The sequence below is a fragment of the Lycium ferocissimum genome, chromosome 5 (genome assembly GCF_029784015.1).
Source record: "Lycium ferocissimum isolate CSIRO_LF1 chromosome 5, AGI_CSIRO_Lferr_CH_V1, whole genome shotgun sequence".
NCBI lineage: Eukaryota > Viridiplantae > Streptophyta > Magnoliopsida > Solanales > Solanaceae > Lycium > Lycium ferocissimum.
This window is the reverse complement of record NC_081346.1, coordinates 11,586,949-11,610,845: the sequence shown is the minus strand read 5'-3', so window position 1 is coordinate 11,610,845 and position 23,897 is coordinate 11,586,949. Positions and strand designations below refer to the sequence as shown.

At 35.8% G+C, this 23,897-nt stretch overlaps 3 protein-coding genes across 14 annotated transcripts; 1 reads left to right on the top strand and 2 right to left on the bottom strand.

Moving 5' to 3' along the window:
- Positions 1–10,034: 10,034 nt before the first annotated feature.
- Positions 10,035–10,691, bottom strand: LOC132057554 (uncharacterized). The gene has a single exon (XM_059450191.1). It carries the CDS (start codon positions 10,689–10,691, stop codon positions 10,035–10,037), a length of 657 nt encoding a protein of 218 aa, XP_059306174.1.
- A 4,356-nt stretch (positions 10,692–15,047) lies between these two features.
- On the bottom strand, positions 15,048–16,768 carry LOC132056003 (high-affinity nitrate transporter 3.1-like). The gene is made up of 2 exons (XM_059448045.1): positions 16,549–16,768; positions 15,048–15,850 (listed from the first exon to the last, which is right to left on the bottom strand). The coding sequence occupies exons 1-2, from the start codon at positions 16,676–16,678 to the stop codon at positions 15,369–15,371; spliced, it is 612 nt and encodes a 203-aa protein (XP_059304028.1). The 5' UTR covers positions 16,679–16,768; the 3' UTR covers positions 15,048–15,368.
- A 2,426-nt stretch (positions 16,769–19,194) lies between these two features.
- On the top strand, positions 19,195–23,254 carry LOC132058199 (uncharacterized). 12 transcript variants are annotated; one of them, XR_009415217.1, is made up of 5 exons: positions 19,340–19,718; positions 19,839–19,926; positions 20,856–20,966; positions 21,774–21,872; positions 22,874–23,254. XR_009415217.1 is itself a non-coding variant. In XM_059450748.1 (4 exons), exons 1-4 carry the CDS (start codon positions 19,656–19,658, stop codon positions 22,933–22,935), a joined length of 306 nt encoding a protein of 101 aa, XP_059306731.1. In that variant the 5' UTR covers positions 19,195–19,655; the 3' UTR covers positions 22,936–23,254. The 12 variants fall into 12 exon arrangements, 1 of the variants encoding a protein (XP_059306731.1); XR_009415214.1 differs by having other exon boundaries at positions 19,344–19,718; positions 19,839–19,920; positions 21,758–21,919; positions 22,874–23,253; XR_009415213.1 differs by having other exon boundaries at positions 19,345–19,718; positions 21,758–21,919; positions 22,874–23,253.
- The last annotated feature ends 643 nt before the right edge of the window (positions 23,255–23,897 follow it).

The window sequence follows — 23,897 nt, the reverse complement described above, 5'->3', positions numbered from 1 at the left end:
TTTAACTTCTCAACAGCTTTTAATTTTTTAAATGAACTAATGGTAGCTTTATTAAAAAAGATACTAATTAATTCATCATTAGAGATAAAACAGATTGTTTCAACAAGTTTACTTGTTTTTACCTCATATAATTAAGGTTGCTGGTTCGATCCCTGCATATAGAACTATTCTTTTGATAAACGATAATAAACCAATGCATAGCACTTCTTTTATATAATTCTAGCATTTTTGTCTGCATCTAATTATATAAAAAAACGTGATTTTTTTTTTTTTTAATGAAAAGTTGTCCCATGACACCACTTCTCTTAAGGTGCATCCGCCCCTGAGCAAGAGATGAAGTTCGTGATCTAATTATGATGAATAACTGATGTGTTTTGAGTCTAATAAATAAAAATATTGTTTGAACGTCCGTGATATTAAAAATATTGATTAAATTAATGCCACAACTGGGGCCTCAACTCTTCACTAAAGTTGGAATTCCTTGAAATTTTGGAAAAGCTGGAATCTCTATCATTATCATGATAATTGGAGGAAGATTCAAGGAATTTTCGAGTTTAATTCAGTCAACCAGGTTAATTTATGGATGCCATAGTTAATTATTATTGTCATGCCCCTAGATGACTTGCTAAGACAAAAGATGAATTTTTCTACTATATTAGAAGAGTGGGTTGGATCGTCGTCTACCCACTCTTCTAATATAGTTAAAATAATAATAATAATAAAATTAAGGTGGGGCCCACTCTTCTATAATAGTAGAAATAAAAAAATAAAAAAAGGGACATTTAAATAGTGATAATAAGTTCAGAAAATGGTAAAGGTACGCTTAGAGAAAATTTAAAGAAGAGAAATTCATGAAAAAAGTGTAAGAAATATTTTCCTTGTCTCCTTTCATTACTTGAATTGGTTTATATACAAAATAGGAGAATAATATTCTAACCTAAAATAGGAGATTACACAATATACAAAATATGCTAACCTAAAATAGTAGACTACAAAATCTTCTAATGAATATTTACATATTCTATCACACCCCCGCAGTCGAAACGGGAGGCTTACGAACGCTGAGATCGTCCGAAAATCTTCAAATAAGACCCGTGGTAGTCCCTTGGTGAAAATATCGCAATCCGATAGCGGGAAGGAACATGAAGGACACGAACACGTCCGCGCGCAACCTTCTCACGAACAAAGTGAATGTCCATTTCAATGTGTTTGGTGCGGCGATGTTGCACGGATTTCCCGAAAGATAAATGGCACTCACATTGTCACAATATATCATAGTGGCCTTATGAATAGGACAATGTAATTCCAAGAGAAGATTGCGAAGCCAGCAGGACTCGGAGACAACATTAGCAACCCTCCTATACTCCGCCTCAGCACTCGAGCGAGAGAGGGTAGGTTGGCGTTTCAAAGACCACGATATCAAGTTATCCCCAAGAAAAACACAGTAACCAGACGTTGACCGACGTGTGTCAGGGCAGCCCCCCCAATCCGCATCAGTGTAAGAAAGAAGATCCGCAACTGAGGACGGATAAAGATGCAAACCATAGTCAAGTGTACCCTGAATGTATCGGATGATACGCTTAAGTGCACGCATATGAACCGTCGCGCGCATGCGTACGTGTAAGCATACCGTTGAACGAAGATAAGAGATATCCGGCCCTCGTGAAAGTAAGATACCGGGCGGCACTCGCGAGGATCGCGATAGTGAGTCGGGTCATCATAAGGAGCACCCGATGTGCCGCTCACCTTCGGTTTAGTATCAACCGAGAGGGTAGAAGTAGCCCACACGAAGACATCCCGGCTCTATCAATGATTTCCGTGGCATACTTGCGTTGCGACGTAAAAACGACCATCCTTATGTCGAGTGACATGAATGCCAAGGAAATAATTCAAAGGACCCAGATCCTTCATAGCAAATTCCGAGGCAAGAAGAGCCATAATGGAGCATCGGAGAGAATCTGAGGAAGCAGTAAGAATAATATCATCAACATAAAGTAGCAAATATGCCATCTTGGACCCCTTTTTGTAGATGAACAAAGAATTGTCAAATCTGCTGTTTGAAAAACCAAGAGAAGAGACATAATCTACAAAACGCTTGTACCATGCTCTCGGGGCCTGCTTAAGCCCATATAAGGACTTACGGAGTAAACATACATAATTCGGATGAGTGGGATCTCTGAAACCCAGAGGTTGATGTATATACCCTGTTTCCGGAGCTCACCGTGTAAGAAAGCATTCTTGACGCCTAGCCGATAAATAGGCCACCTCTTTGATAGGGAAAGACCGAGAACGCGTACGGATCGTAGCCGCTCGACCATCGGATCGAAGGTCTCACCACAATCAATGCCAACTCGTCGAGTCTTACCATCACCTACAAGACGAGCTTTAGGCCTCTCAAAGTCACCATTAGATTTTTCTTTATGAGTGAAAATCCACATAGAACGAATAACATTCACATTAGGTGGACGGGGCACTAACTCCCACGTCTTATTTTTAATAAGAGCATCAAATTCATCATTCATAGCCATTTTCCAATTCGGGTCGCGAAGGGCGATCAGAGGGTTACGAGGAAGAAGGGATTTCGTAACCACGGTATTTAAGTTAAAGAGGCGTTTTGGCTTAAAAATACCATGCTGACTCCGGGTCACCATTCGGGACGGATTGGGAGAAAGGGAAGGCTGGGGCGACGGCGGGAGGGCCCGCAAAATGGAGGGAGGATGGGGCGGTGGCGGGCCCGGTCGGGGCGGGGGTGGGTCACCGGCGCCGGGCCGGGTGCGGCGGGAGGGGACTGGGCAGCGGGCTGGGTCACGGTGGGAAGGGGGGTAGGAGAAGCCAAGTGATGCAACCACAATGGGAAAATGCCATCGTCCAAAAACTCATAAGTAATAGAAGTGAGAGAATGTAATTTGGAAAAGGGGAAGACATTCTCATCAAAAATCACGTGACGAGAAATAATGATTTTATGGGACGATAAATCATAACACTTATACCCTCTATGATTCGCAGATACCCAAAAAGACACACGGTGTAGACCGGGCTTGCAATTTGTGGATAGTTGGAGAAGGAAAGAGGGGGATAGCATAAACATCCAAAAACCCGAAGATGAGAGTAAGATGGCGTTCGTTGGTAGAGCACTTGAAGAGAGAAACGTGACCTAATAATTTACTTGGTAAAATATTAAGAAGATATGTTGCCATTTGTAAGGCGTGATGCCAGAACGAAGGAGGGAGAGAAGCATGTGCAAGAAGAGTCCGAGTGATATTATTGATAGAACGGATTTTTCTTTCGGCTTTCCCATTTTGTGAAGACGTATGTCGACAAGAAAGACGAAATGACATCCCATTAGACTCACAAAATTTCCCGAATTGATCATTATCATATTCCGTCCCATTATCACATTGGACATTTTTAATATGACGTTCAAATTGAGTGTGAATGTGGGTTTTCAAAGCTAAGAATTTCGGATAAACATCGGATTTCTTAGCCAACGGAAAAGTCCATAAAAATTTCGAAAAATCATCCATAAACAGAACATAATATCGATGACCCAATGAACTTAACACGGGAGAGGTCCACAAATCACTATGAATAATATCAAATGGCATCAAAGTTTCGGAAATAGATGAATCAAACGGCAACCTAATGTGTTTACCTAGAACACAAGAACGACAAATACTAGATTTATTACATTCAATGCTTTTACGAACCCTAAGACAATCTAAGATAGAATTTCCCGGATGACCCAAGCGAGCATGCCAAAAAGGAGAAGACAACGCCGCAAAGTTTGATGGAGTGGTGGTTGGATATTTGATGGTGGTACCGGATAAAGATCTCCCCCGACTATCACACCGCATTAGTGGCATCCCCGTCGAAAATCCTTCACGTAAAACCCATATGGATCAAAATCAACACACGTAATTATCGTAGTAAACTTCCGGATCGAGATTAAATTTTTAATGAGTTTAGGAGCGTAAGACATTTCGTAAGGATAAAGGGGGTTCGAGGAGGGAAACTAGTGTGACCACAACCACGAATTGGAATCGAATGACCATTTCCCACAACAATACCATTATTTTGATTGCTCAAATTAAAATAAGACGAGAGATTACCGTCCGAGGATGTCATATGAGAAGTGGCTCCGGTGTCCATGTACCAATTTTGGCTGGGGCGGTTCAAGGTCATGGTGTGCATTGCGGACTCAATGTCGGTTGGAACATACGACCCGGGAGAAGCCACCGCCGCCGTGTAGAGCTGCTGAGCTGGAGGAGGGCCCAAAATACCCTGCTGCCGTGGCGGGACTGGCGGCGGACGAGCCCAAGAGGCTGCTTCGGGCACGGCGGGGAGGAGGAGGGCGCCGCCGGGGCCGGGGGACCCCGCGCCGCGTGCCAACCGTCGTCGACCGCCACCGCCGCAGTCCACCGTCGTCGCCGCCGCCGGCCGGGCGGCCATCGCGCCGGCCGGGGTGATTTTGCCACTACCGAGCCGCGGCCCGAGCCCCCTACGCGCCCGGTTCCAGACTTGGCCGCGGGAATTTTTTGATTTCCCTCGGCGTGAGCTTGAGTTATCAGAGGGGAGTGGCGTGTCGTCGACCGAGGCCACCATAGCCGAGCCAGACCCGTGAGAAACCATGGCCGCAAGTTCACGTTCTTCCAAAACAAGAGAAGACCGAGCCTCAGTGAATGGTGGGAGCGGCTTTGCATGGCGAATTTGTGTCCCAACCCCTTTGTATGCATCAGTGAGACCCGAGACCAGTTGAAGGACAAGGCGGCTATTCGTCACGGGAGCCCCAACGTTTTTCAGTTGATCGGCAAGGCTCTTGAGACGTTGACAATAGGCGGAGGCATTGGGAAAATCCTCCATACGAGTCGTCGTGAATTCTTGTTCAAGAGTCACCGCACGAGAAGTTTGATGATCTTGGAAGATATCACGTAAATCGGTCCCAAGCCTCCATGGCAAGAGCATTCGGTTCGAGGATAGTGTTTAACGCATCGATCGAAATCGTCGAATAAATCCATTGAAGCACGGTGGCGTCAATGGTGGTCCATAATTCAATTTCCTCGTCGTTTTGGGAGCCGCTTCTCCTCACCCGTAGGTGGAGGAATGATGTGATGAATGACCCCGCGAGAACGAGCATGAATTTTGAAAAGCTCGGCCCATGTACCATATTGTGAGTTTTCCATCTCAAGAGTAACGCAGACGTGATTCTTGATATTGGAGACCGCGAGGGCCGGGTGGAACGTGGGCTTAGTGGGGTGGTTGGTGCGTCGGCCGTGGGAAAAAAAGGAAGGGGGCGATGGCTTAGGAGGAAAACAAAAATAGGGATTTAGGGCGTGAAGCGGAAGGAGGAAGAAGAAAAACCCTATTCTCGATACCATGTAAGAAATATTTTCCTTGTCTCCTTTCATTACTTGAATTGGTTTATATACAAAATAGGAGAATAATATTCTAACCTAAAATAGGAGATTACACAATATACAAAATATGCTAACCTAAAATAGTAGACTACAAAATCTTCTAATGAATATTTACATATTCTATCAAAAAGAAATAACGATTTAAATTGAACACAAAAACAGCTAAAGAAGTCATAAAACCGAAAGATTTAAAACTTATACCCAATACGTCTCACACAAATATTGAGAATAACATCAAGAAGACGAAACATAAACGGTCAAGAAACGTATACACATATTTTAAGAAAATGATGAAGTTCGTCTATACTTAAAAATTTAATACTACAACAGATGTTGACACATGAAAGCACTTTCAGTGTTGTTGAGTAGAAAGAGACGATGGCATGAAACTCAGTAGGAGAAGGTGTATTTCAAATCTTTCAATTGGAGAACCAAACCAGGAAAGTCATATATGGGAGAAGCGGTCTACGTAAAATAATTTATTGATATTTTCAATTAATTGAATTATAATACTTTCTATAATAAAAATTTCATAATTATATTACTAAAAGGTACTCTCTCTGTCCTAATTTACGTGACATAGTTTGACTAGGCACGAAGTTCAAAAAAGAAAGGAAAGATCTTTGAAACTTGTGGTCTAAAACAAGTCATAGATATTTGTGTGGATTTAAATCATTTCATTAAAGGTGAAAGGGGAAGTTTCAAGTTAAATGATTTCTAAACATAAAAATATATCATTCTTTTTAAAACAGACTAAAACAAAAAAATATGATACTATTTTTTGTGTTGGGCCAGTACTAGCACGAGCTTTCATCATCTAGTGAAATTAAAGAAATGGTCTATTCCCTCCGGTCCTGTTTATTTATCATTTAGCTTTTTGCACATCTTCTAAATAATATTACTAGTAATTATAGTTATTTGACAAAATATTTTCCATATTTATTGTTTGAACCTTTAATCTCTTTATTCTTTTTAGAATATTTCTTCCAAGTAAATTTTAAAAAAAATCAATTATTTTTAAATTTTTTAAAATAATAATTTTTTAAATAACTATTCTTAGGAAGGTGTTATGAACTAGTTAGCTTCCAAATGATGGAACAAAGATGACCTTGCGATTAAAGATGGGGGGCTTTCTAATTACTCCTAAGGTTCATTTATTTGTCATGTTTTCTTTTATATGCTCTTAAGAAATCATTAATTCAAAAAAATAATTTGATTAAATTATCTTTATTTATTCTTTGATCTCAATTTAATATTACCATTCCTTTTACGACATTAATCTTTCTTCTCATTTATTAAAGTAAGAGTAAAGGTGGAAAAAAGTTAATTCCAACTTTAATTTGGTGGAAAAAAGTTAATTCTATCTTTAAATTTTAAAATGACAGTTTGTTGAATCAATTATTTTTAGTAACCATGACAAGTATAATATATCGGAGAAAGTAACAAACTTGGTAAGCACCCTTCCCTTCTATTTCAAAAGTTTGAGTAACCAAGGGAGCAAAAAGGGGAACTTCCAGGGGTAGGGGTTAAAAAAAAAAAACTTGGAAGGTGTTCTGAATACTTAGCCTCACGTCTCCAAATGAAATTCGTCACCACTAAATTCTTGATCCATCGAATTATTCAATGGCCAGGCTAAGAGAAGTGAAGATCGAACTAAGTTGGAACTTTGATTAAAAATTAAAATATTAAACTGTATGTTTTTTCTGAAAGTGCAAGCTCCGACTAATACGTCTTTAGCCGACAGGAATTGACCATACTAGTGGCTACTTAAAAGTTAAAACTAGTACACTATTTTGTTATTTGATCCCGCAATTAAAATGGGCGCCTCACGACTCCACTAGTTGATATTCGTCGAAATTTTGGAAGGGTTGGAATCTTTCACTATCATGATGATTGTAAGAAAATTCAAAGAATCTTCAACTTGACTTGGTGTATATATCAACATCTTTTATGCCTGGTTACTTAGTTCTTAGTCGGTTTTATTTTGTTTGGCATTATTTGCTTATAAGTCGTTTAAAAAATTATATATTTTTCCAATGAGAAGTTTTTATAGTCATATAAATGTTATGACATGTTTAAGATTACAAGTAACATTATAGCCACACAAAATGTGAATAAATACCTTGAAAGGTCACTTAGAGCCCGTTTGGATTGGCTTATAAGTTGGCTTATAAAACATTTTTCAGCTTTTTTGAAAGTGTTTGTAAACAAATTAAAAGTCATTTTGTGCTTAAAATAAGCTCAAAAAAATAATTGGACCCATTTAACTTAGTTTATCTAAAACAGCTTATAAGCCAAAAAAAATAAGTTGGACTACCCCAACTTATTTTTTTCAAACTTATGCATGCAAATGTTTAAGCTATAAGCCAATCCAAACGGGCTCTTAAGTATGTGAAATTGCTTAATAAAGTCGCTCAACTTACTCTTGTATCTTTAAAATCCCTCAACTTCAACTTTTTCGCTTGCAAAATCATTCCATGTTAAGGGTTCTTAAAATGAGACTATGGATTGATACTCTGGTTTATGTTAACTTCATAGCAAATTGTTGTCCGCTAATTTTCTTACTGCTATATTTGCAATACCAAATAAACATGCCACAGCTGTAACAAGAAAAGAGAAGGTCAATCTCCTCTTAATAGTCATGGAGTACACTTCTTACAGCAACATCCCGTCCATCAATATTTTATGAATCCTGGGTGATATAGATACTTATTACCCAGCGAGACTTCGAAAGTACAGGATGATAATAAGCTTATCAACTGCATTGACCAATATATTGGTATTCTTCACCCACAAAATCAGCGTACTAGCTGCTTCACTGCTTTGGCTAGATTTGACATTCAAATAATAAACTGCAATTTGCATTGCTAAATATAATTTAGCTGAACATGTAGAGAAATATAGCAGAAGAAAAGTAAATCGGAGAAACCTTCTGCTAGCCCAAGATCGTTACTAAGATCGGAAGATTCAACTAAAGAAGAGGAAGCTATAGAAAGGAGAACTTTGAAATGGAAGAAAACTCTCTTGAATTAGCTTGAATGATTTTCAATTGGGTTGATTAGAAATGTACAAGATCATCCCTATTTATAGTTGTCTATGGAAGATTCTAGATACTCTTCTAGATACATCTACAAGAAAATTCTAGCAACCTTTATCTTCTAGTAATACTCTAGAACATTTAGTGGGCGTTTGGCCATAAAAATTATTCACTTTTTTCCGGAAAATTTTTCATTTTTTTTATTTTTAGCGTTTGGCCATAAAAATTATTTACTTTTTTCCTGAGTTGTATTCCGGAATACTAAAAACAAGAAAAATTTGTTTTTCAATTTTTTTTCACTTTTTTCACTTTTTTACACTACATTTCACCAAAAACTACAATTTCAAAATTCCAAAATAAGTGAAAAAGTTTTTGGTATTTATGGCCAAACGGGCCCTAAGATATTTCTATACGATAATTATTCAAGAAGCTACACTTGACCATTCTAGATATTCTTCTAAATATCTATGATATTTATTCTTCCAAAAAATTAACTTTAATATTTCACACTCCCCCTTAAAGTAATTTTTTGGAAGCTACCCCAAGCTTGTCGCAGAAGAACTCAACTGAAGCTTTTGGGCATGCCTTGGTGAAAATCTCAGACATACCTTCCTGTCTCCTCTTCCTTCTTCAAATGACGAAGGTTTTCCGCCATTAATTAGGCCTGCAAAGAAGCATGAATACGTACCGGCACACTTTTCATCTTTGTAGTGAGCTGGCTTAACAATATTTCTTTTTGGCCTTTGTGAACCATGTGAATTATCTCCATGCTGAGTTTTACATTCTTGAGTTTCCATACTCCCCCTTTTTCTTAGCTCCTTGACAATTGTGTTATCCGGAGAAATACCCGAGTCGGTGACGATCTGACCATTCATTTCCTTCGAAGCCTCAACACTAGCGTATGATCCACTACTAGATTCCCTTTCCGCTCCTCGCAAATTGTTTGTCGCAGCTTCCAAAAATCATATTGTTTGTCTCTCTATTTGAAATCGAGCCCTCAAGGTTGCTTTGTTCATTTATTTGATTGTTAGCTTCTTCACTGTCTGCTGGTAGATTTGCCGAGCTAGTGATTGACTCTGATATGACAGATGATTGACCAAAGACTTCAACTTCCACTACAACTCCCTCAATGCTTTCTCTAGAATGGTCACCATTTTCATATATAGTTTCATACACTTCATGCTCTGGTTCTATTTCAACATCCTCCACGTCCAGACTTTTATTACCAGTTTCATGATCTGCTTCATTGATTTCCTCGATAGCAGCTACCACATCACTAGTCTGAACATCCTTGGAATCTTCTTGCTTTTTGTTGAGGACACCAATGCCTGCCTTCTCCACGTGATGGACCGTATTATCTCCTGAATCCATGGTCCAGTCTCTTTCGAAATTGAAGGAAGCGTGGCATCTACTAATCGAGCCTCAGCTACGAAGCACCTTCCCCAATCCTCTTCTTCTTCAGCAGCTTTCTCAACTTGAGCCATGTTGCTCTCTTTGGCTTAGCAAAATCTTTTTATGTGTCCTACTTCACCACATCGGTAACATTTAATAGTCTTCTTACCATTATTAGAAGACCCTTCCTTCTATCTTGGCGAGCTTGACCCCTCATGGAATTGAGAATGTGTCATCTCTCTTGAGCCACTTCGCTTTTGTCTTCCTTTAAAATTCCTCTTGTTAGCTATAAGAGCATTTCCTTCCCCTTCTTTGATAGACACACTAGCCATCTGTTTGGCTAGTAGCTCCTGTGATGATAAGAGATTCTCAAACTCCTTCAAGGATGGTTGTTGAGCCCATCCTTGAATTGATGTAACAAAAAGAATATATTCTGACTTCAAACCACGAATAATAATTCTTCTCATTCGTGCTTCAGGGATAGCCTCGTCCGCATTTAATAAAGAGATTTCTGAACATAAGTTCTTAATCCTCAAAAAGTACTCGGTAATAGAAAGATTACCTTGAGTGGTGTTCGCCGATTCATTCTCCAATATATGTAGTCGGGCTTCATCCTTCTTATTGAACAGCCGATCGAGGGTCCTCCATATCTCATGAGCTGATTTGCACCTAATAATATGATCAAACAAGTTGTGAGAAATGGACCTCTTTAGGATGAATTCTGCCTTTGCATTAATCTGCTTCCACTTCTTGCATGCGTCGCCATTTTTCGGTTCGTCTGCAAGAGGACTTGTGTTACTTCCATTAACAACATCGCACAAATCCTCACCAACAAGGTATGACTCCATACATGTCTTTCATACCTTGTAATTGCAATGATTCAACAACTCCATCCCCAGTCTATTAACACGACCGCTCAAATCCATTTAGAAAAACCAGTTGAATCTACCACTAATCCGATCTTGAAACAAAATCCAGAAGCCAACGTATGGCTATGGCTCTGATACCATGTAGACAAATATAGCAGAAGAAAAGTAAATCGGAGAAACCTTCTGCTAGCCCAAGATCGTTACTAAGATAGGAAGATTCAACTAAAGAAGAGGAAGCTATAGAAAGGAGAACTTTGAAATGGAAGAAAACTCTATTGAATTGGCTTGAATGATTTTCAATTGGGTTGATTAGAAATGTACAAGATCATCCCTATTTATAGTTGTCTATGGATGATTCTAGATACTCTTCCAGATACATCTACAAGAAAATTCTAGCAAATTTTATCTTCTAGTAATACTCTAGAACATCTAGATATTTCTATAAGATAATTATCCAAGATGCTACACTAGACCATTCTAGATATTCTTCTAAATATCTATGATATTTATTCTTTCAAAAAATTAACTTTAATATTTCACAGAACAATCCATCCATACTAAACATTACAAAGTTCACTTCAACAAAATTATAGAATTTTTAGCTAGAGCAAACACCAAGCAATTACCGAACACATCTAAAAAAGGATTATTTAGTGTGTGCTCCTATCTACAAGACAGGGAAAGTTAATACGTAGTTTATTTTAAACCCAATGCAAGTTAGATTTTCGGTGACCGGAAATGGCATTTCTGTCTGGAATGACTTTGTAAGAGAAAAAGTTGAAGTTGAGTGATTTTATTGATAAAAAATGTAAGTTGAGGGACTTTACTAAGTAATTTCACATACTTGAGTGACATTTTAAGATATATACTCCACAAAAATGTTATAGAATAAAATCACAAGTTTTAAAAGTTTTCATTTCTTCATTAAATTTTGTGTCAAATCAAAATACGGAGGAAATATTTATCATCCCTTGTAAATATCAAATAAGAACTTGAGATTAAGGAAAGGGCGTACGAATTAACACATATGGATTAGGAATGATCGTCCTGAACAAGTTGCCCTCACGTTTCCAAATGAAATTCTCCATTATTGATTCATGGTTGACCATACCATACTAATATCTACTTTTATTACTACTTTCCTTCCGGAGACGGAACGTATTTTAAGTTTTTCCTAAAAGCTCCAAGAGTACCCAGGAGGCCAGGTTTCAATATCCACAAATGATTTACTTCTTCTTCCTAATATTTATCTATAACCAAAAAAGAAATAATAAAAATAATTCACTTCCCAAGTCCCAACTCCCAACTCCCAGTTGTTTTTGGTCTACTCAGGCCTTCTTATTAGAGTGGAAATATAAGTGGAACCTTAAAAGCGAATACCAGGTCTATTTTGTTGGCCGATTTACCGAGTACTATTGAATTTGCAAATAATACAGTTTACGCATGATATTATTTGTGCCGAACCAAAAAATGCATAATATGGAGTTAACTAAATCTGCACTACAGCAATATCAAACTTCTAATTAGTTGTTGATACTTAGGAAAAGTATCTGAAGTAACTGAGGCCAGAGCCTTGGTCTATTTGAAGCTTTTGTTTAGCGAGGGTGATAACCTCAAAAAAGATTGGGGATTATTTACACTACACAGTCAGTGGGCAATTTCCAGAATTTGGGGTTCAAAATATAAAAATGTAAACACACGAAGAAGCCTAAGGGGGTTCAACATCTACTATATAGACATAAAAAATAATTTTAACCTTGTAAAAACAGTGATTTTTTCTGCCGAGGGGGTTCGGATGAACACCCTCGACTTATGGCTCCGCCACTGTACACAGAAGTCCAACAAAGTCCACGATAAAAAATAATTTTAATCTTTAATTGGAGAGTATAATTATTGTATAACTACTTAATATGCCTACGCTTTGCACGGTCATAAAAAAGTCTTGATGAGTTTATTAAGTGACTATTTTATATAATACATATAGAAATAGAAGAAATATGACAAATAGTTAAACTAATTTTCATCTATAAAAAATCACGAAACTCTAAGCTTAAGTAGAACTTGATAATATTGTTGCATACTAATATATAACACTTGATCGATCAATAAATCACAATGAAATAGAGAATTCTAAAGTCGTTCCTCAGTTATCATATTTTTTCCAAAATTAACTAAAAACAATAGCAATAAAATAAAGGAAAGAACAAGCTCCTATTTTCGCTAAAATTAAATAGTATAGGAAAGTACTGTCTCCTAATTATAAAATTGAAAATCATAGAAATCAATATTTCAATAAAAATAGAAGTACTTTTGATATTTATTATAAATACTAAAAGTGAACATAAAAGATTCAGGGATATGAAAAAAGACTTCTGTAGTTTAGCCTTGAATAGTTTTTAGTAACCTATGGGCTTCTCACTCTTTCCAAAAATCAGAAACTTTACTACCTCTTGTGCCAACAAATCCACTCTAATTTTCTTCTCAGAATTCGCTGCAAATTTCCCAAAGTTTGTTTTTGGCTATTTCAGTATTCTATCACTCATAAGTATAAATTGAATATATATAAAAAACTCTTAAAAAACACAGAGGGAAGAAAACGAGAATTAAGTATGGAGATGCAAAGAGTCCAAAAGAAGGAAAAAGTCATAAAATTCATTCTGGTACATGCCTGTACAAGATATACTTCTCTAAAGTTCTTCTTGATTCTCAATTATTATACAAGTCCTTGAAGAGAAGAAAAAAAAGTGTAGTAGGAAACATGAGTTTGTACGAAGAAAACTTTTTAAAAAAGACTATCACATCTCTAATTCGTTTGTTTTTTCTCTTGAATTCCTTTCTCACTACTTATTTTTCTTGTTCCTTTTTACATAACACTCTTGGCTGCTGAAGAAAACTGGCTATCTTTTTCTTTATACGCAATATCTTGAAAGTCAAAGAAAAAGATCTACCTTGGCAACGAAATGACTGATATGCTCATTGCATGGAATGCCACACTAAAGTGTCACCGAGGCCATGTGAAACACATTATTTAATACCAATATTTGGGGCCAAATGAAAGTCTAATATATTATATCGGCACGTGGCAGAAAGACTCCCAGAATAATAAACACAATTGGCCTGAAAATTGGAATCGTTGGTTGCTTCAAAAGGGTTCCCTAAAGGTTGTTTTGTCTTTTACGTTTAACGATTATGGAGTATGACTTTTGGACTTCTCAAAACAAAATGAAGGAAAAAGCAAGAGAAAAAGGCAAATTTGTATTAGTATTCTCTAACTGTTGTTAATGAAAGTGATGAAAGATAACTTAATTAGGAAGAAATGCAAACTCAAGGCAAAAGTGAGTTTGGAGCCATAACATAGATCCGATTTTAGACTTCTCTACCCGGCACGACGTAACACTATTTCTGCAAAATTCATTGCTTGAAGATATAAAACAAACAAATAGTGAACAAACAAAATTATCGACTTGATATATCAGTACAGATATTACGCTGCGTTGAATTAGAGGTGTGCCGAAATAGATTTACATAGATGGTGATAGGCGAAGAGGAGAGAATCAGGTCTATAGTGACAACAGGACAACCAATGTCTTTTATTTATGAAAATATTGCAGAGATAAGTTCTTAATGTAAATAACTGTATTCATTCCCAAGTTGGGGTGACTTTTGGGATTATAATAGAGAGTAACGTCTGTTACCTTAATTGCTTCGTTTTGTCAATCGTGCCATTTCAGATTCCAGTTTTTTAGAATAGTAAATAGTAGTTAATTAAAGAGAGAAATTAGGATGAAAATTCAAAAAAACCAGGAAAAGGATAAATACTAATGCTTGATTTTTAGAGCGCCGCGTCACTGGGCCTAAGTCTTGCTTATATATAGATTAGAGTGGATACGTAATACATCAATTATATACTTATTACACATGATATCTCTTCAAAAAGAGTTTAAATATGATGAACCTGCAAGTTTTATGTGAATTATGTTATGAACCTCATGACAATTATTATAAAGTTCTTATACACGGAATATATATCGTTGTCTACTATAAATAATTCCGATTAAGTGGGTGAAATTCTTCTTAATTGCCTGACTAAAAATGTGAAAATCCAAAAAGATGAGTACACTATGAGAAAAAAATTCTCAATCTTTCTTAACAATAATGGTTACTTCCTTCTACTTTACTGTACAAAAACCCTGGATTTTTAAATAAGCAACCCTCACCAGCTCCCGACGACTTTTATCGTGTATCCTTTCGACTCATAGAGTTGAAACATTATAGAAAGTTTGAAATTTTAACCAAAAAAAAAAAAAAAAAAAGAACAGTTGAACCATCAGAAAATGAACGGACGTCATTATAATTCTATAAAGAAACTTTGCCAAAAATTAATAAACTTTAGTCATTACAGTATGAATTACAACAACGTAAGCGATGTAAAAACTGATAACCAAACTTTGATCATCCAAATAAAAGTACAGTAAAAATTAAGACAAGAACATACACAATGTCACGCATGACACATCATGAGTCATCAAACTCGTATTAAACTTAATCAATACAAAATCTTAAAGTCTACGGTACACAGAAAATAAAGGAGATTATTTAATTTCCTTCCACATCATAATCTGATCATCACGCATGTAGATCCATGATCATCATCGATCACTTCTGTTGACTTTGCTTGGCCTTTCTCTTCTCCATGTAAAAGAATCCAAATAGGGACACAACAGAGAAAACAGAGAACACAATGGAGCAAATATCCAACGTGGCATGTCGTCCACTAATTGCTTGAATGTCGAAAAGGTTCTTTTCCTTCTTGGCATCAGCGCTTTGTCCAAAGCCAACTTCTTCATTAGCAGAATTCAAAACATAAGCCCTAACAAAGTAAGTACCAGTTGGGACATCCCTCTCAATTGTCCAATTGTAATTGTTTGAGGATTTGTATGGCATGGTTACAATGTTGAATTGGCAAGTTTTGTCTTTTTTGAGAAGGTCGTCTGTTTTCCTCCAGGCACGATCTTTTTGGCTAATAGCTGCGAAACAGAGCTGGAGTTTTACTGTTTTGTAGGTTGAGTCTGTCCCTGCTGGGAGTGTCTTGTTGAATGACCATGTAAATGTGAGATGGTCTTCTCCAGCCATCAACACTGAAAAGATGAGAAGATTATTTTCATTTCTATGATGACTATACTAGTAAAGAATCTAGAGTTTAAGCTATATGTGTCATAATATTTGCAAAATCAGATTATTTAAAAGTAATTAACTTTATTTCATAATATCAATTGATAATTTAAAAATAAATGGTAAGTAACATGTTATAACAAGTTAAATTACGTTGATCGTGTAAAAAGATCGTTATACGATCAGTATATGTGAATTTAATCTATGTATCTAATTTCCTAATCAAACAATTAGCTCTATCAAGTCATTTAATAGCTGTAATCAATTACATGAGCAAAGAAAAGAAAAAGAAAACGATCATTACAAGACAATTAATGGAATGACCTCAATGCTTAGAAATCAGTAGCCATTTTTACTTGATATTTCCCTTCTTCCAAAACGAATAGTAAACGGCTAATGCTAAGAAATATGTCCCCGAAAAGAAAAGTCATCGACATATTTATTTGCAACAAAGCCTTGGATTCTTGTTCTGGGCGAAAGTGTCAGAGATTTAAGATGCAGCCACATGTGAGACTAAGTTACTTATTTCTCAAATCATTAAAAGTTGGGTACAAAAGAGAAGATAAAATCGCATTCCATTCTAAAATCTAATTAAATCCCTGCATTATAGTCTTCCATTCCTTTCTTGTTTAACAGAAAAATAGAAGGGGCTGATAATTCGTACCTCCTTGTCTGTGTGAAGCAGACACATCAAGAGTCTTCTTGAGGGTAGAGAACAAAATTTCAGCGTAACATGAAGCTACCAAGCAACATATCACAAGCGAAGCCACAAAAATAGAACGAATACTTGCCATTTAGCCGATTATAATCTGCTCACTGCCTTGCAACCAACAAGAGAAAGAAAACTGGAATGTGAAGAAACTAATGTAATATTCAACTGATGATGGGCTTTAGTAGAAGATGGGTTGCTTTATATAGATTTCTTGATATTTGCCACAAAAGGTGGCCATTTCTTAAAGAAAATTTAAAAAGAGGAAGTCAAACACAAACCGCAACTGGTAGCTAACAATAAGATAGTGTCATTTTCTAATGTAAGTTTTAAATAATAAAATACGTAGCTATTAGACGTGTGAATTGGCTCTAAGCCATGTTCAAAGGGTAACTTTCTGACGGTTTACAGACTAATAAATACTCCATTGTAATTTTGGGAACTACTTGTTTTGACAAGAGCTTAATTAGAGTTGACCTTAGTTTGGATGAATATATTTAGGAATTTCTGAATTGTTCGAAATAATATCTACTGGGATCTTTGCGATACATTCGATATGAATATTTAAGTGAGTTAAGAAGTTGGGCTTAAGAGTTTTGTCTCCTAATGCTTTGGAAGGACCCAAAACAAGAAAATCAACTGATGTAGGGTGGTTGATCAATGAGCTGATGCAGAAGGTGGGGTATATGTTATGAGAAATCGCTAATCGTATGTATAGATCATAATTGAGTTACAATATATGTCTCATTATTTAAGGCATCTACTAGCTAGTTGGGCTCATCATCTATATATATTTATTAACGCCCTTGGGATAAAAGATGATTGAAGAGATTTAATCCTATAAACAAAACGCGGCTATTACCCCTGGATCCTTATTAATCTTGATTCTTGATTGATATATATATACAGTTACCTAGGCTAGAAAGTTCTTTCTCAGCGCTAAGTACGGCTGCTATGAAGGAAATTTATAATTCAGATAATCTTAAAGAATTAGTTCAAGTTGTGTGCAGATTGTATATAAGTTTCTGTACATCATCGCATTAATAACTTACCTGTAAAGTAATATGTAGAAGTAATAATTATAATAAGCACGATCAGACCGATTAAAAAATAAAACAAAAATATAGTTTACTGTTATTAGCAAAAGATATATAGATTTGACGAAGAAGAAGAAGAAAAGGAATAAGAAAAGAAGAAAAAATTAAGAATAATTGATTTTAAAAAATGAATGTAAAACGTCACGTGAATGTTTCGTTTGACCTACTTTCACACGCTTACGAAATGAGTGAAGTAATTATCCATGCAACTTGGTAATACATGAAAAATTTAAATAGAAAATACTACTCCATATAGTTTAGGGGTAACAATAACACCCTATAATTTAAGTACTCCTTATTAAACTTGCAAAATGTGAATAGTTTAGAAGAATTTTAAGTATTAACTCTAACTTATATGGATAGTGTAAACATTTAATTAACAATAACAACATACCTAGTGTAATTTCACAAGTGGAGTCTGAGGATGATAAGTGTACGCAGATCTTACCCCTACCTAGTGGAGGTAGAGAGACTGTTTCCGAAAGACCCTCAGCTCAAGTGCAGCAATCAAAGTAGTAATGAAAAAGGCAATACAGCGGTGAAGAAAACATGGCAACTAATAAAGAAAGCAGTATAGAGTATTCAGTAAAGAACAACAGCGGAATATTGAGATATCCGAAACACAATAAACAACATATGGTAACAGATATCCAAAGCAAGAAACTACACGAATAAGGTTAATACTATGATAGACACGGTGCTCCAAATTACCATCAAGTTTGGTCCCGCTGAAAAGTGAGTAATCGCTCAACTACCCACCAACCTTCTATCCTAATTCACGACTTCCATACCCTCCTATCTAATTTAGTATCCTCAGTAAGCTGAAAGTGTATACATTTAATTATAGTGTCACAATATATAACTTAAACCAGACAGGAACCTCATATTGATTTCTCCTCAAAATTACTTTTTACCACGTCATGGATAAAAAGGTCCTTAAGGTGAATAATTTGATTCCTACTTTGATAAGATCTGCATGCTTCCAGTTAGAACCTTGGTCATAGTAATGCCAAAAGGCAAAATCCATATATAGAACAGCATCACCGCAAAAACTGACTGGAAATTTTTTAATGGAGTAGTTCAGCTACTCCAGATTATTTTCTTGTGTTGGACTCATTACTCATTCACTTTCAACAATCTGGAAATAAAAATACTCCATTTTTTACTGTATTTGATTTTAAGGGATGCATACATATCAGACAAGATGACAAGAATAACGTGGGGCCGGTTCAAGATGTACGGATCCTCAGCGGCTTTTCAGATACACGTACGAAATATTATCTCTTTCTCGTTGACTTTCATTAATTAGTGAGGTATATTTTTACCAACTGCATAATACACGAATTAAATACATACAAATTCCCAAATGCATGCAATTCCTGGTAAGGGGCAACAAGTGCCTTTTCATTTAGTTTTGTTCTTTTTCTGCTTAAAAAAAACAAAAGGTCCAGATTAACGGCTGAGTATTACAACAGCACTTGCGGTTGACGTCAGTGCTCTAACATTTTTATATATAAATTGAGTGGTTAATCTTGATTAGAAATATTTATATACAGGATCTATCTGATAAATGGAAAGGGAAAAAAACAAAAAGAAGGAGAATATTACTTTACTACTATATTTATATTTATATATATATATATATATATATATATTTTTTTTATATAGAAATGAGACTTTGGGGGTACGAACACTGCTTTGAACAATTGCACTAAAAGCATTACAAATTGTACTGTACACTTAGCCCATCTTTTCTTTCCCATCACACTTGGGCTCATCTCATCTCCTTTTGACAACACGTGTTCCCTACATCTAAAAGTTGCTCCATATTGTTTCCATTTCACCTATTCTACTTCCTTAATGTTGTTTTCCTCTACAATTCAGAGTTGTTTGGAATTATTGATTTGCAGTGTTTGATTCATAGTTGCACATAATTTTTTTCTTAATTTCTGAACAACCTTGGCCATGGATTGTCAAAGAGATGAGCTTTCTGGAGTAGTATGGAAGAAAAGGGATTTTGCAGCCAAGGTTTATGTTCTTCTAATTTCCTCTCCATTTATTCGTTTGAACTCCATGATTGCAGTGTTTTGGTTTAACTGCTGTTATTTTTAACTATTCTCTTATATTTATATTTCTAGCGCACACCAGGTGTTTGACAAAATGTCACTATTAGCCATAGACTTCAGAAAGAGGAGCTTTCCAGAGAATTTCAGAGAAGAGAGCTTTTGCAGTTAAGGTTTTTGCTCTTCCTATTTCTTCAGCTTTGTTTTTCTCAATACAAATTACACTTCTCCATGATTATAAGTTTTTGTTGTTTATTGTTGTTATTCTTTACATTTCTAATGCGCACCCCGTATTTTTTAAAATGTCACTAATATAAAATCGGATTTTCTTTGCTCTGTTGGGAAGTAAAATATCAGTTTCATAGTACCTTTTAAGTTCTTTCAATGTTTACTTAAGTTAATTTAGCTATTTTGAATTTGGCATAATACCAAAACAGGCCCTCAAACTTGGCCTCGGCTGGCAGGTTTGCCCTCCAACTTTGGGTGTGCACAAGTAGGCATCTCAACTTGTCTCCACTTTGTCAGCTGAACACTTTAACTTACAAAACGATCATTTAGACACGTCAACTTGTATAAAGTACACCTCAAAAATTTATGAGCCACGTCAGCATTTGTGTTTGCGCGTTCAACTTTATACGAGTTGAGGTGCCTACTTATGCACACCCAAAGTTGGAGGGTATACTTGCCAGCTGAGGCCAAGTTTGATGGCCCGTTTATGTATTAGGCCTTTGAATTTTGATGAGCAAAATTATATTTACCAGTTAACTTGAGTGTTTGCCATCACTTTAATTATGATAAAAATACTTTGACAGGTTAAACTATTGAAACAGAAAATCACAAAGGAAAAAAAAAAAAAAAAGGACGAGCAAATAGGGAAAATTCTCCATGAATTTAGAAGGTTAAAGGGTACAATGAGGATAATATCAAGTGGTTCCTACAATGCAAAAGGATTTACCATTACAGACTACATTCTCTTCACAAGCAATTTTCCAAAATGATAAGACATTTTATTGAAAAAAATTTCACTCGCTCAATGATAAGATGTGCAGGAAGGAGAACTGACGAGTATCTAATTTATCACATGTAATCTACTTTATTGTAGGGAAGCTTTAAAAAGCTAAGAATATGGAAAATGAAGAAAACCTTTCACAAAGTCATATGGCCAAATCAGCTAATACATAATTTTAGCAAAGCAACCCACCAAGAAATTCAGGTATATCTACTTCTCAGTGACTTCACCTTTGTATACTATAAATTCTAGTTGCAATTACCTACACTAAAAAAACCTTCCCCATCCCAATGTTGATGAAAGATATTCAAAATTTGCTTCTTCGGTACCTACCTGGGCTGATAGAAAAATGTTTGTACTTCTACTAGAAGTGTAATCTGTCGACCGTAGTTCAAGTTGGCCAACCTCTTATTTGACTGGTTGGTGATTAATTGGTTCTGATCTTCCCCTTTGAATGACATTTTTTAGATTTTTTGCATGATAAGACAGTTGCTAAAGATCTTTATCTTCGTACCCTCTGAATACTGTGTTTTTGAATCTTCATGCACATACTATAATTCTTAATTTCTTCTAGAACAATCCTCAAAATGTAATTGTATGTATGTCGACTGTTGGCCAAGTACTTTGTATTGTACAATAGTTACAATGATAATCCAAGAAAATTTGGAACCTCCGTTCACATCACCTTTTAATGGAGGCAAATAAGGTTATGCTCAAAAAGTTCGGTTCTCTAGTAATCTCATGTGATACGTTTCACTAAAACATAAGGTAATTGGTCACATAATCTTGCACTTATTGTATCTATTCGTGGACACTTAGAATGTGGACTTTGTCTATGTCTTCTCTCTTAGCTCCCTTCTTCGAGTTGATAAGTTCATAATTAACAGATTCATACGCTTTTTTTATTCATTTGCACCCCTGGAATTGTTATACTTATCTCATTTAGATACCAAATAATTTCTATTTTATTAATGAATGTGGTATATATTTGCTAGGATGTCATATATGCAGGTGATTTCAATTCGGATCGAGAAGAATGGCTAATCCTATACCACCGACGATCCATTATAGTGCGCAACCAGTATTCTATCATATCTGAATTCATATGGGGTATGGTGATCCCACACTATTAGAGTTAGCAGTTAAGATTGAGTCAGGTGAGTGGTCATAATTTATGAAGCGCAATTCAGATATTAGTTTATTGTTCAAAGGCCTCATCAAGTTTTTTGCTATCCAACTTTACTTCAAAATTTTCTTTTGTATCTTTTGAGAAGAGAATTTGAATTTTTAATATGCTTATAATTAATTAAATTTCCACCTGTCATGTGTGGTACTTTTTCCAGTGGTGTTTCTTCTTTGTTCTTTTGCCGCTTCTTACTTTTATATAGTCTTGCATAGGTTTGGAAGGTTTTTACTCAACCTTCCCCTTGGAGAAGTGAAGATTTGCTGTAAAGTTTGGTGCTAAAATAACCCACAGAAAAAAACTTTTGAATCTTTAACATTTTTAAGTAACAGCTATGTGGAATATCTAACTAAATAGTATATTGCTTAAAATATTAACTGCATATGGTATTGGCTACCAATTATTTAATGCTCTTAATTTCATTGGCCAGAAATGTAGCAAGCTTCATTCGCATCATGGTTGCGCTATATTTGGATTGGCAATTTTTTCCCCTGTATATTTTTTTGAAAGTCAATGATATTTTCTTTAACGTGAAATGGAGACATACTTAGGTTTAACATGTCGGCAGTCAATGAATAATAAACTAATAAAAGTTATTACTTGCCTCTTAGAAAATTCACAATTTTCTATTTCTATGGACTGGCAAACTATAAATTTTGCTAACATGTAAAAGTTTTCTCAAATTTAAACGTTAGATTGATTGGTAGGGGAAAGACACTTTCCTTCTTTGAAATAATCAAAGATGGACCAGTAGATTATACATTTTGCTAGCATGTAAGAAGCTTTTCCTAAATCTGAATGTGATTAGTTGACTGGGTAAGATTATATGGATGACACTGAAATTCCAAATTGCTTGGGGGTGATACATATACATTCTCATTTCTTTTACATTGATTTTGCACATTCATGATGTTTTAATTCTATACAGATGCCAGAATGGGGCTTCTCAAAAAGGAGATTGCATGTCTATATTCTTTGTCGATGCAGTGAGCTCTCTTCTTGGAGCTCTACTCTATCAAGTTGCTTTCGAGTATCGGATGTTTTAGGACCGATAGAAATAGAAATGGTCTCACGTGTAAACTTATAAATCGTATCTTAGAGTTCTTTCCTGTAAATGTAGCCTCTAACTTTTAATGCCCTCAAGTTTCGTTAATTGGGAGAATTAGGTGCAAAAAAAATTGCTACCTAAGTGTATTGTTGAAATTTATGCCATCAGCTTCTTCATTGCAATGTTATCATACGACTAAGGAAAGAAAGCAAAGTTACTCTGGAAGCACTCTATCATTCAACTCCAGTTCCTGTTATTTCTTGCATTATGAAATTTGGGGTCTCTTGCATCTTGCACCAACAATTTTGAAGATTACGAGCCTCTGATGTTGGGCCCGTGCTAATGGTCCATCTAGTACTTTATAGAAGAGGGAGTTCATGCCAGGATAGTCGACCATGAACTCCCTCAATGGTCAACTGAAATTAAAAGATGGGGTCCACATATATTAAAAAGAAAAAAAAATGAATGGGGAACCAAGAAAGGATTGAACGTGAAATAGCAAAAGCAATTGCGGCCCACATTTATATTTATCTTTTTTATATTTATACTTTATACTGCTTATTATTATGACTATGGCCGACAACTTTTTCCAATTAACTTGCCCATTGCTCATATAATCATATTTATGAACCTGTTCATAGTTTAAATTTGTTTTTGCTGTACGTATACATTACTGCCTCCTCCCGGTCATATTATTGGATATTTTTAATTTTTAGATTTAGTCCAAAATATATAATCATTTATATCATAAAAAAAGTAATAATTATTTTCTTAAAATTATCTTTCTCAAAGGGTATGTTCAAGCTAAAAACACAATCCCTGGGAAATAATTCTAATTTTCGACGAACTTAACTTCTCGTTTCATCATTCGTTCCAAGTACTAATGACACGTAGTGCTTTTATT

Coding starts and splice junctions, on each gene's coding strand:
- LOC132056003 (XM_059448045.1), bottom strand. CDS start 16,678: ATGGCAAGTATTCGTTCTATTTTTGTGGCTTCGCTTGTGATATGTTGC. Junction 15,851..16,548: donor TGCTTCACACAGACAAGGAG/GTACGAATTATC, acceptor TCATCTTTTCAG/TGTTGATGGCTGGAGAAGAC.
- LOC132057554 (XM_059450191.1), bottom strand. CDS start 10,691: ATGGAGTCATACCTTGTTGGTGAGGATTTGTGCGATGTTGTTAATGGA.
- LOC132058199 (XM_059450748.1), top strand. CDS start 19,656: ATGGATTGTCAAAGAGATGAGCTTTCTGGAGTAGTATGGAAGAAAAGG. Junction 19,719..19,838: donor AAAGGGATTTTGCAGCCAAG/GTTTATGTTCTT, acceptor AGCGCACACCAG/GTGTTTGACAAAATGTCACT. Junction 19,921..21,773: donor CAGAGAAGAGAGCTTTTGCA/GTTAAGGTTTTT, acceptor TCATATATGCAG/GTGATTTCAATTCGGATCGA.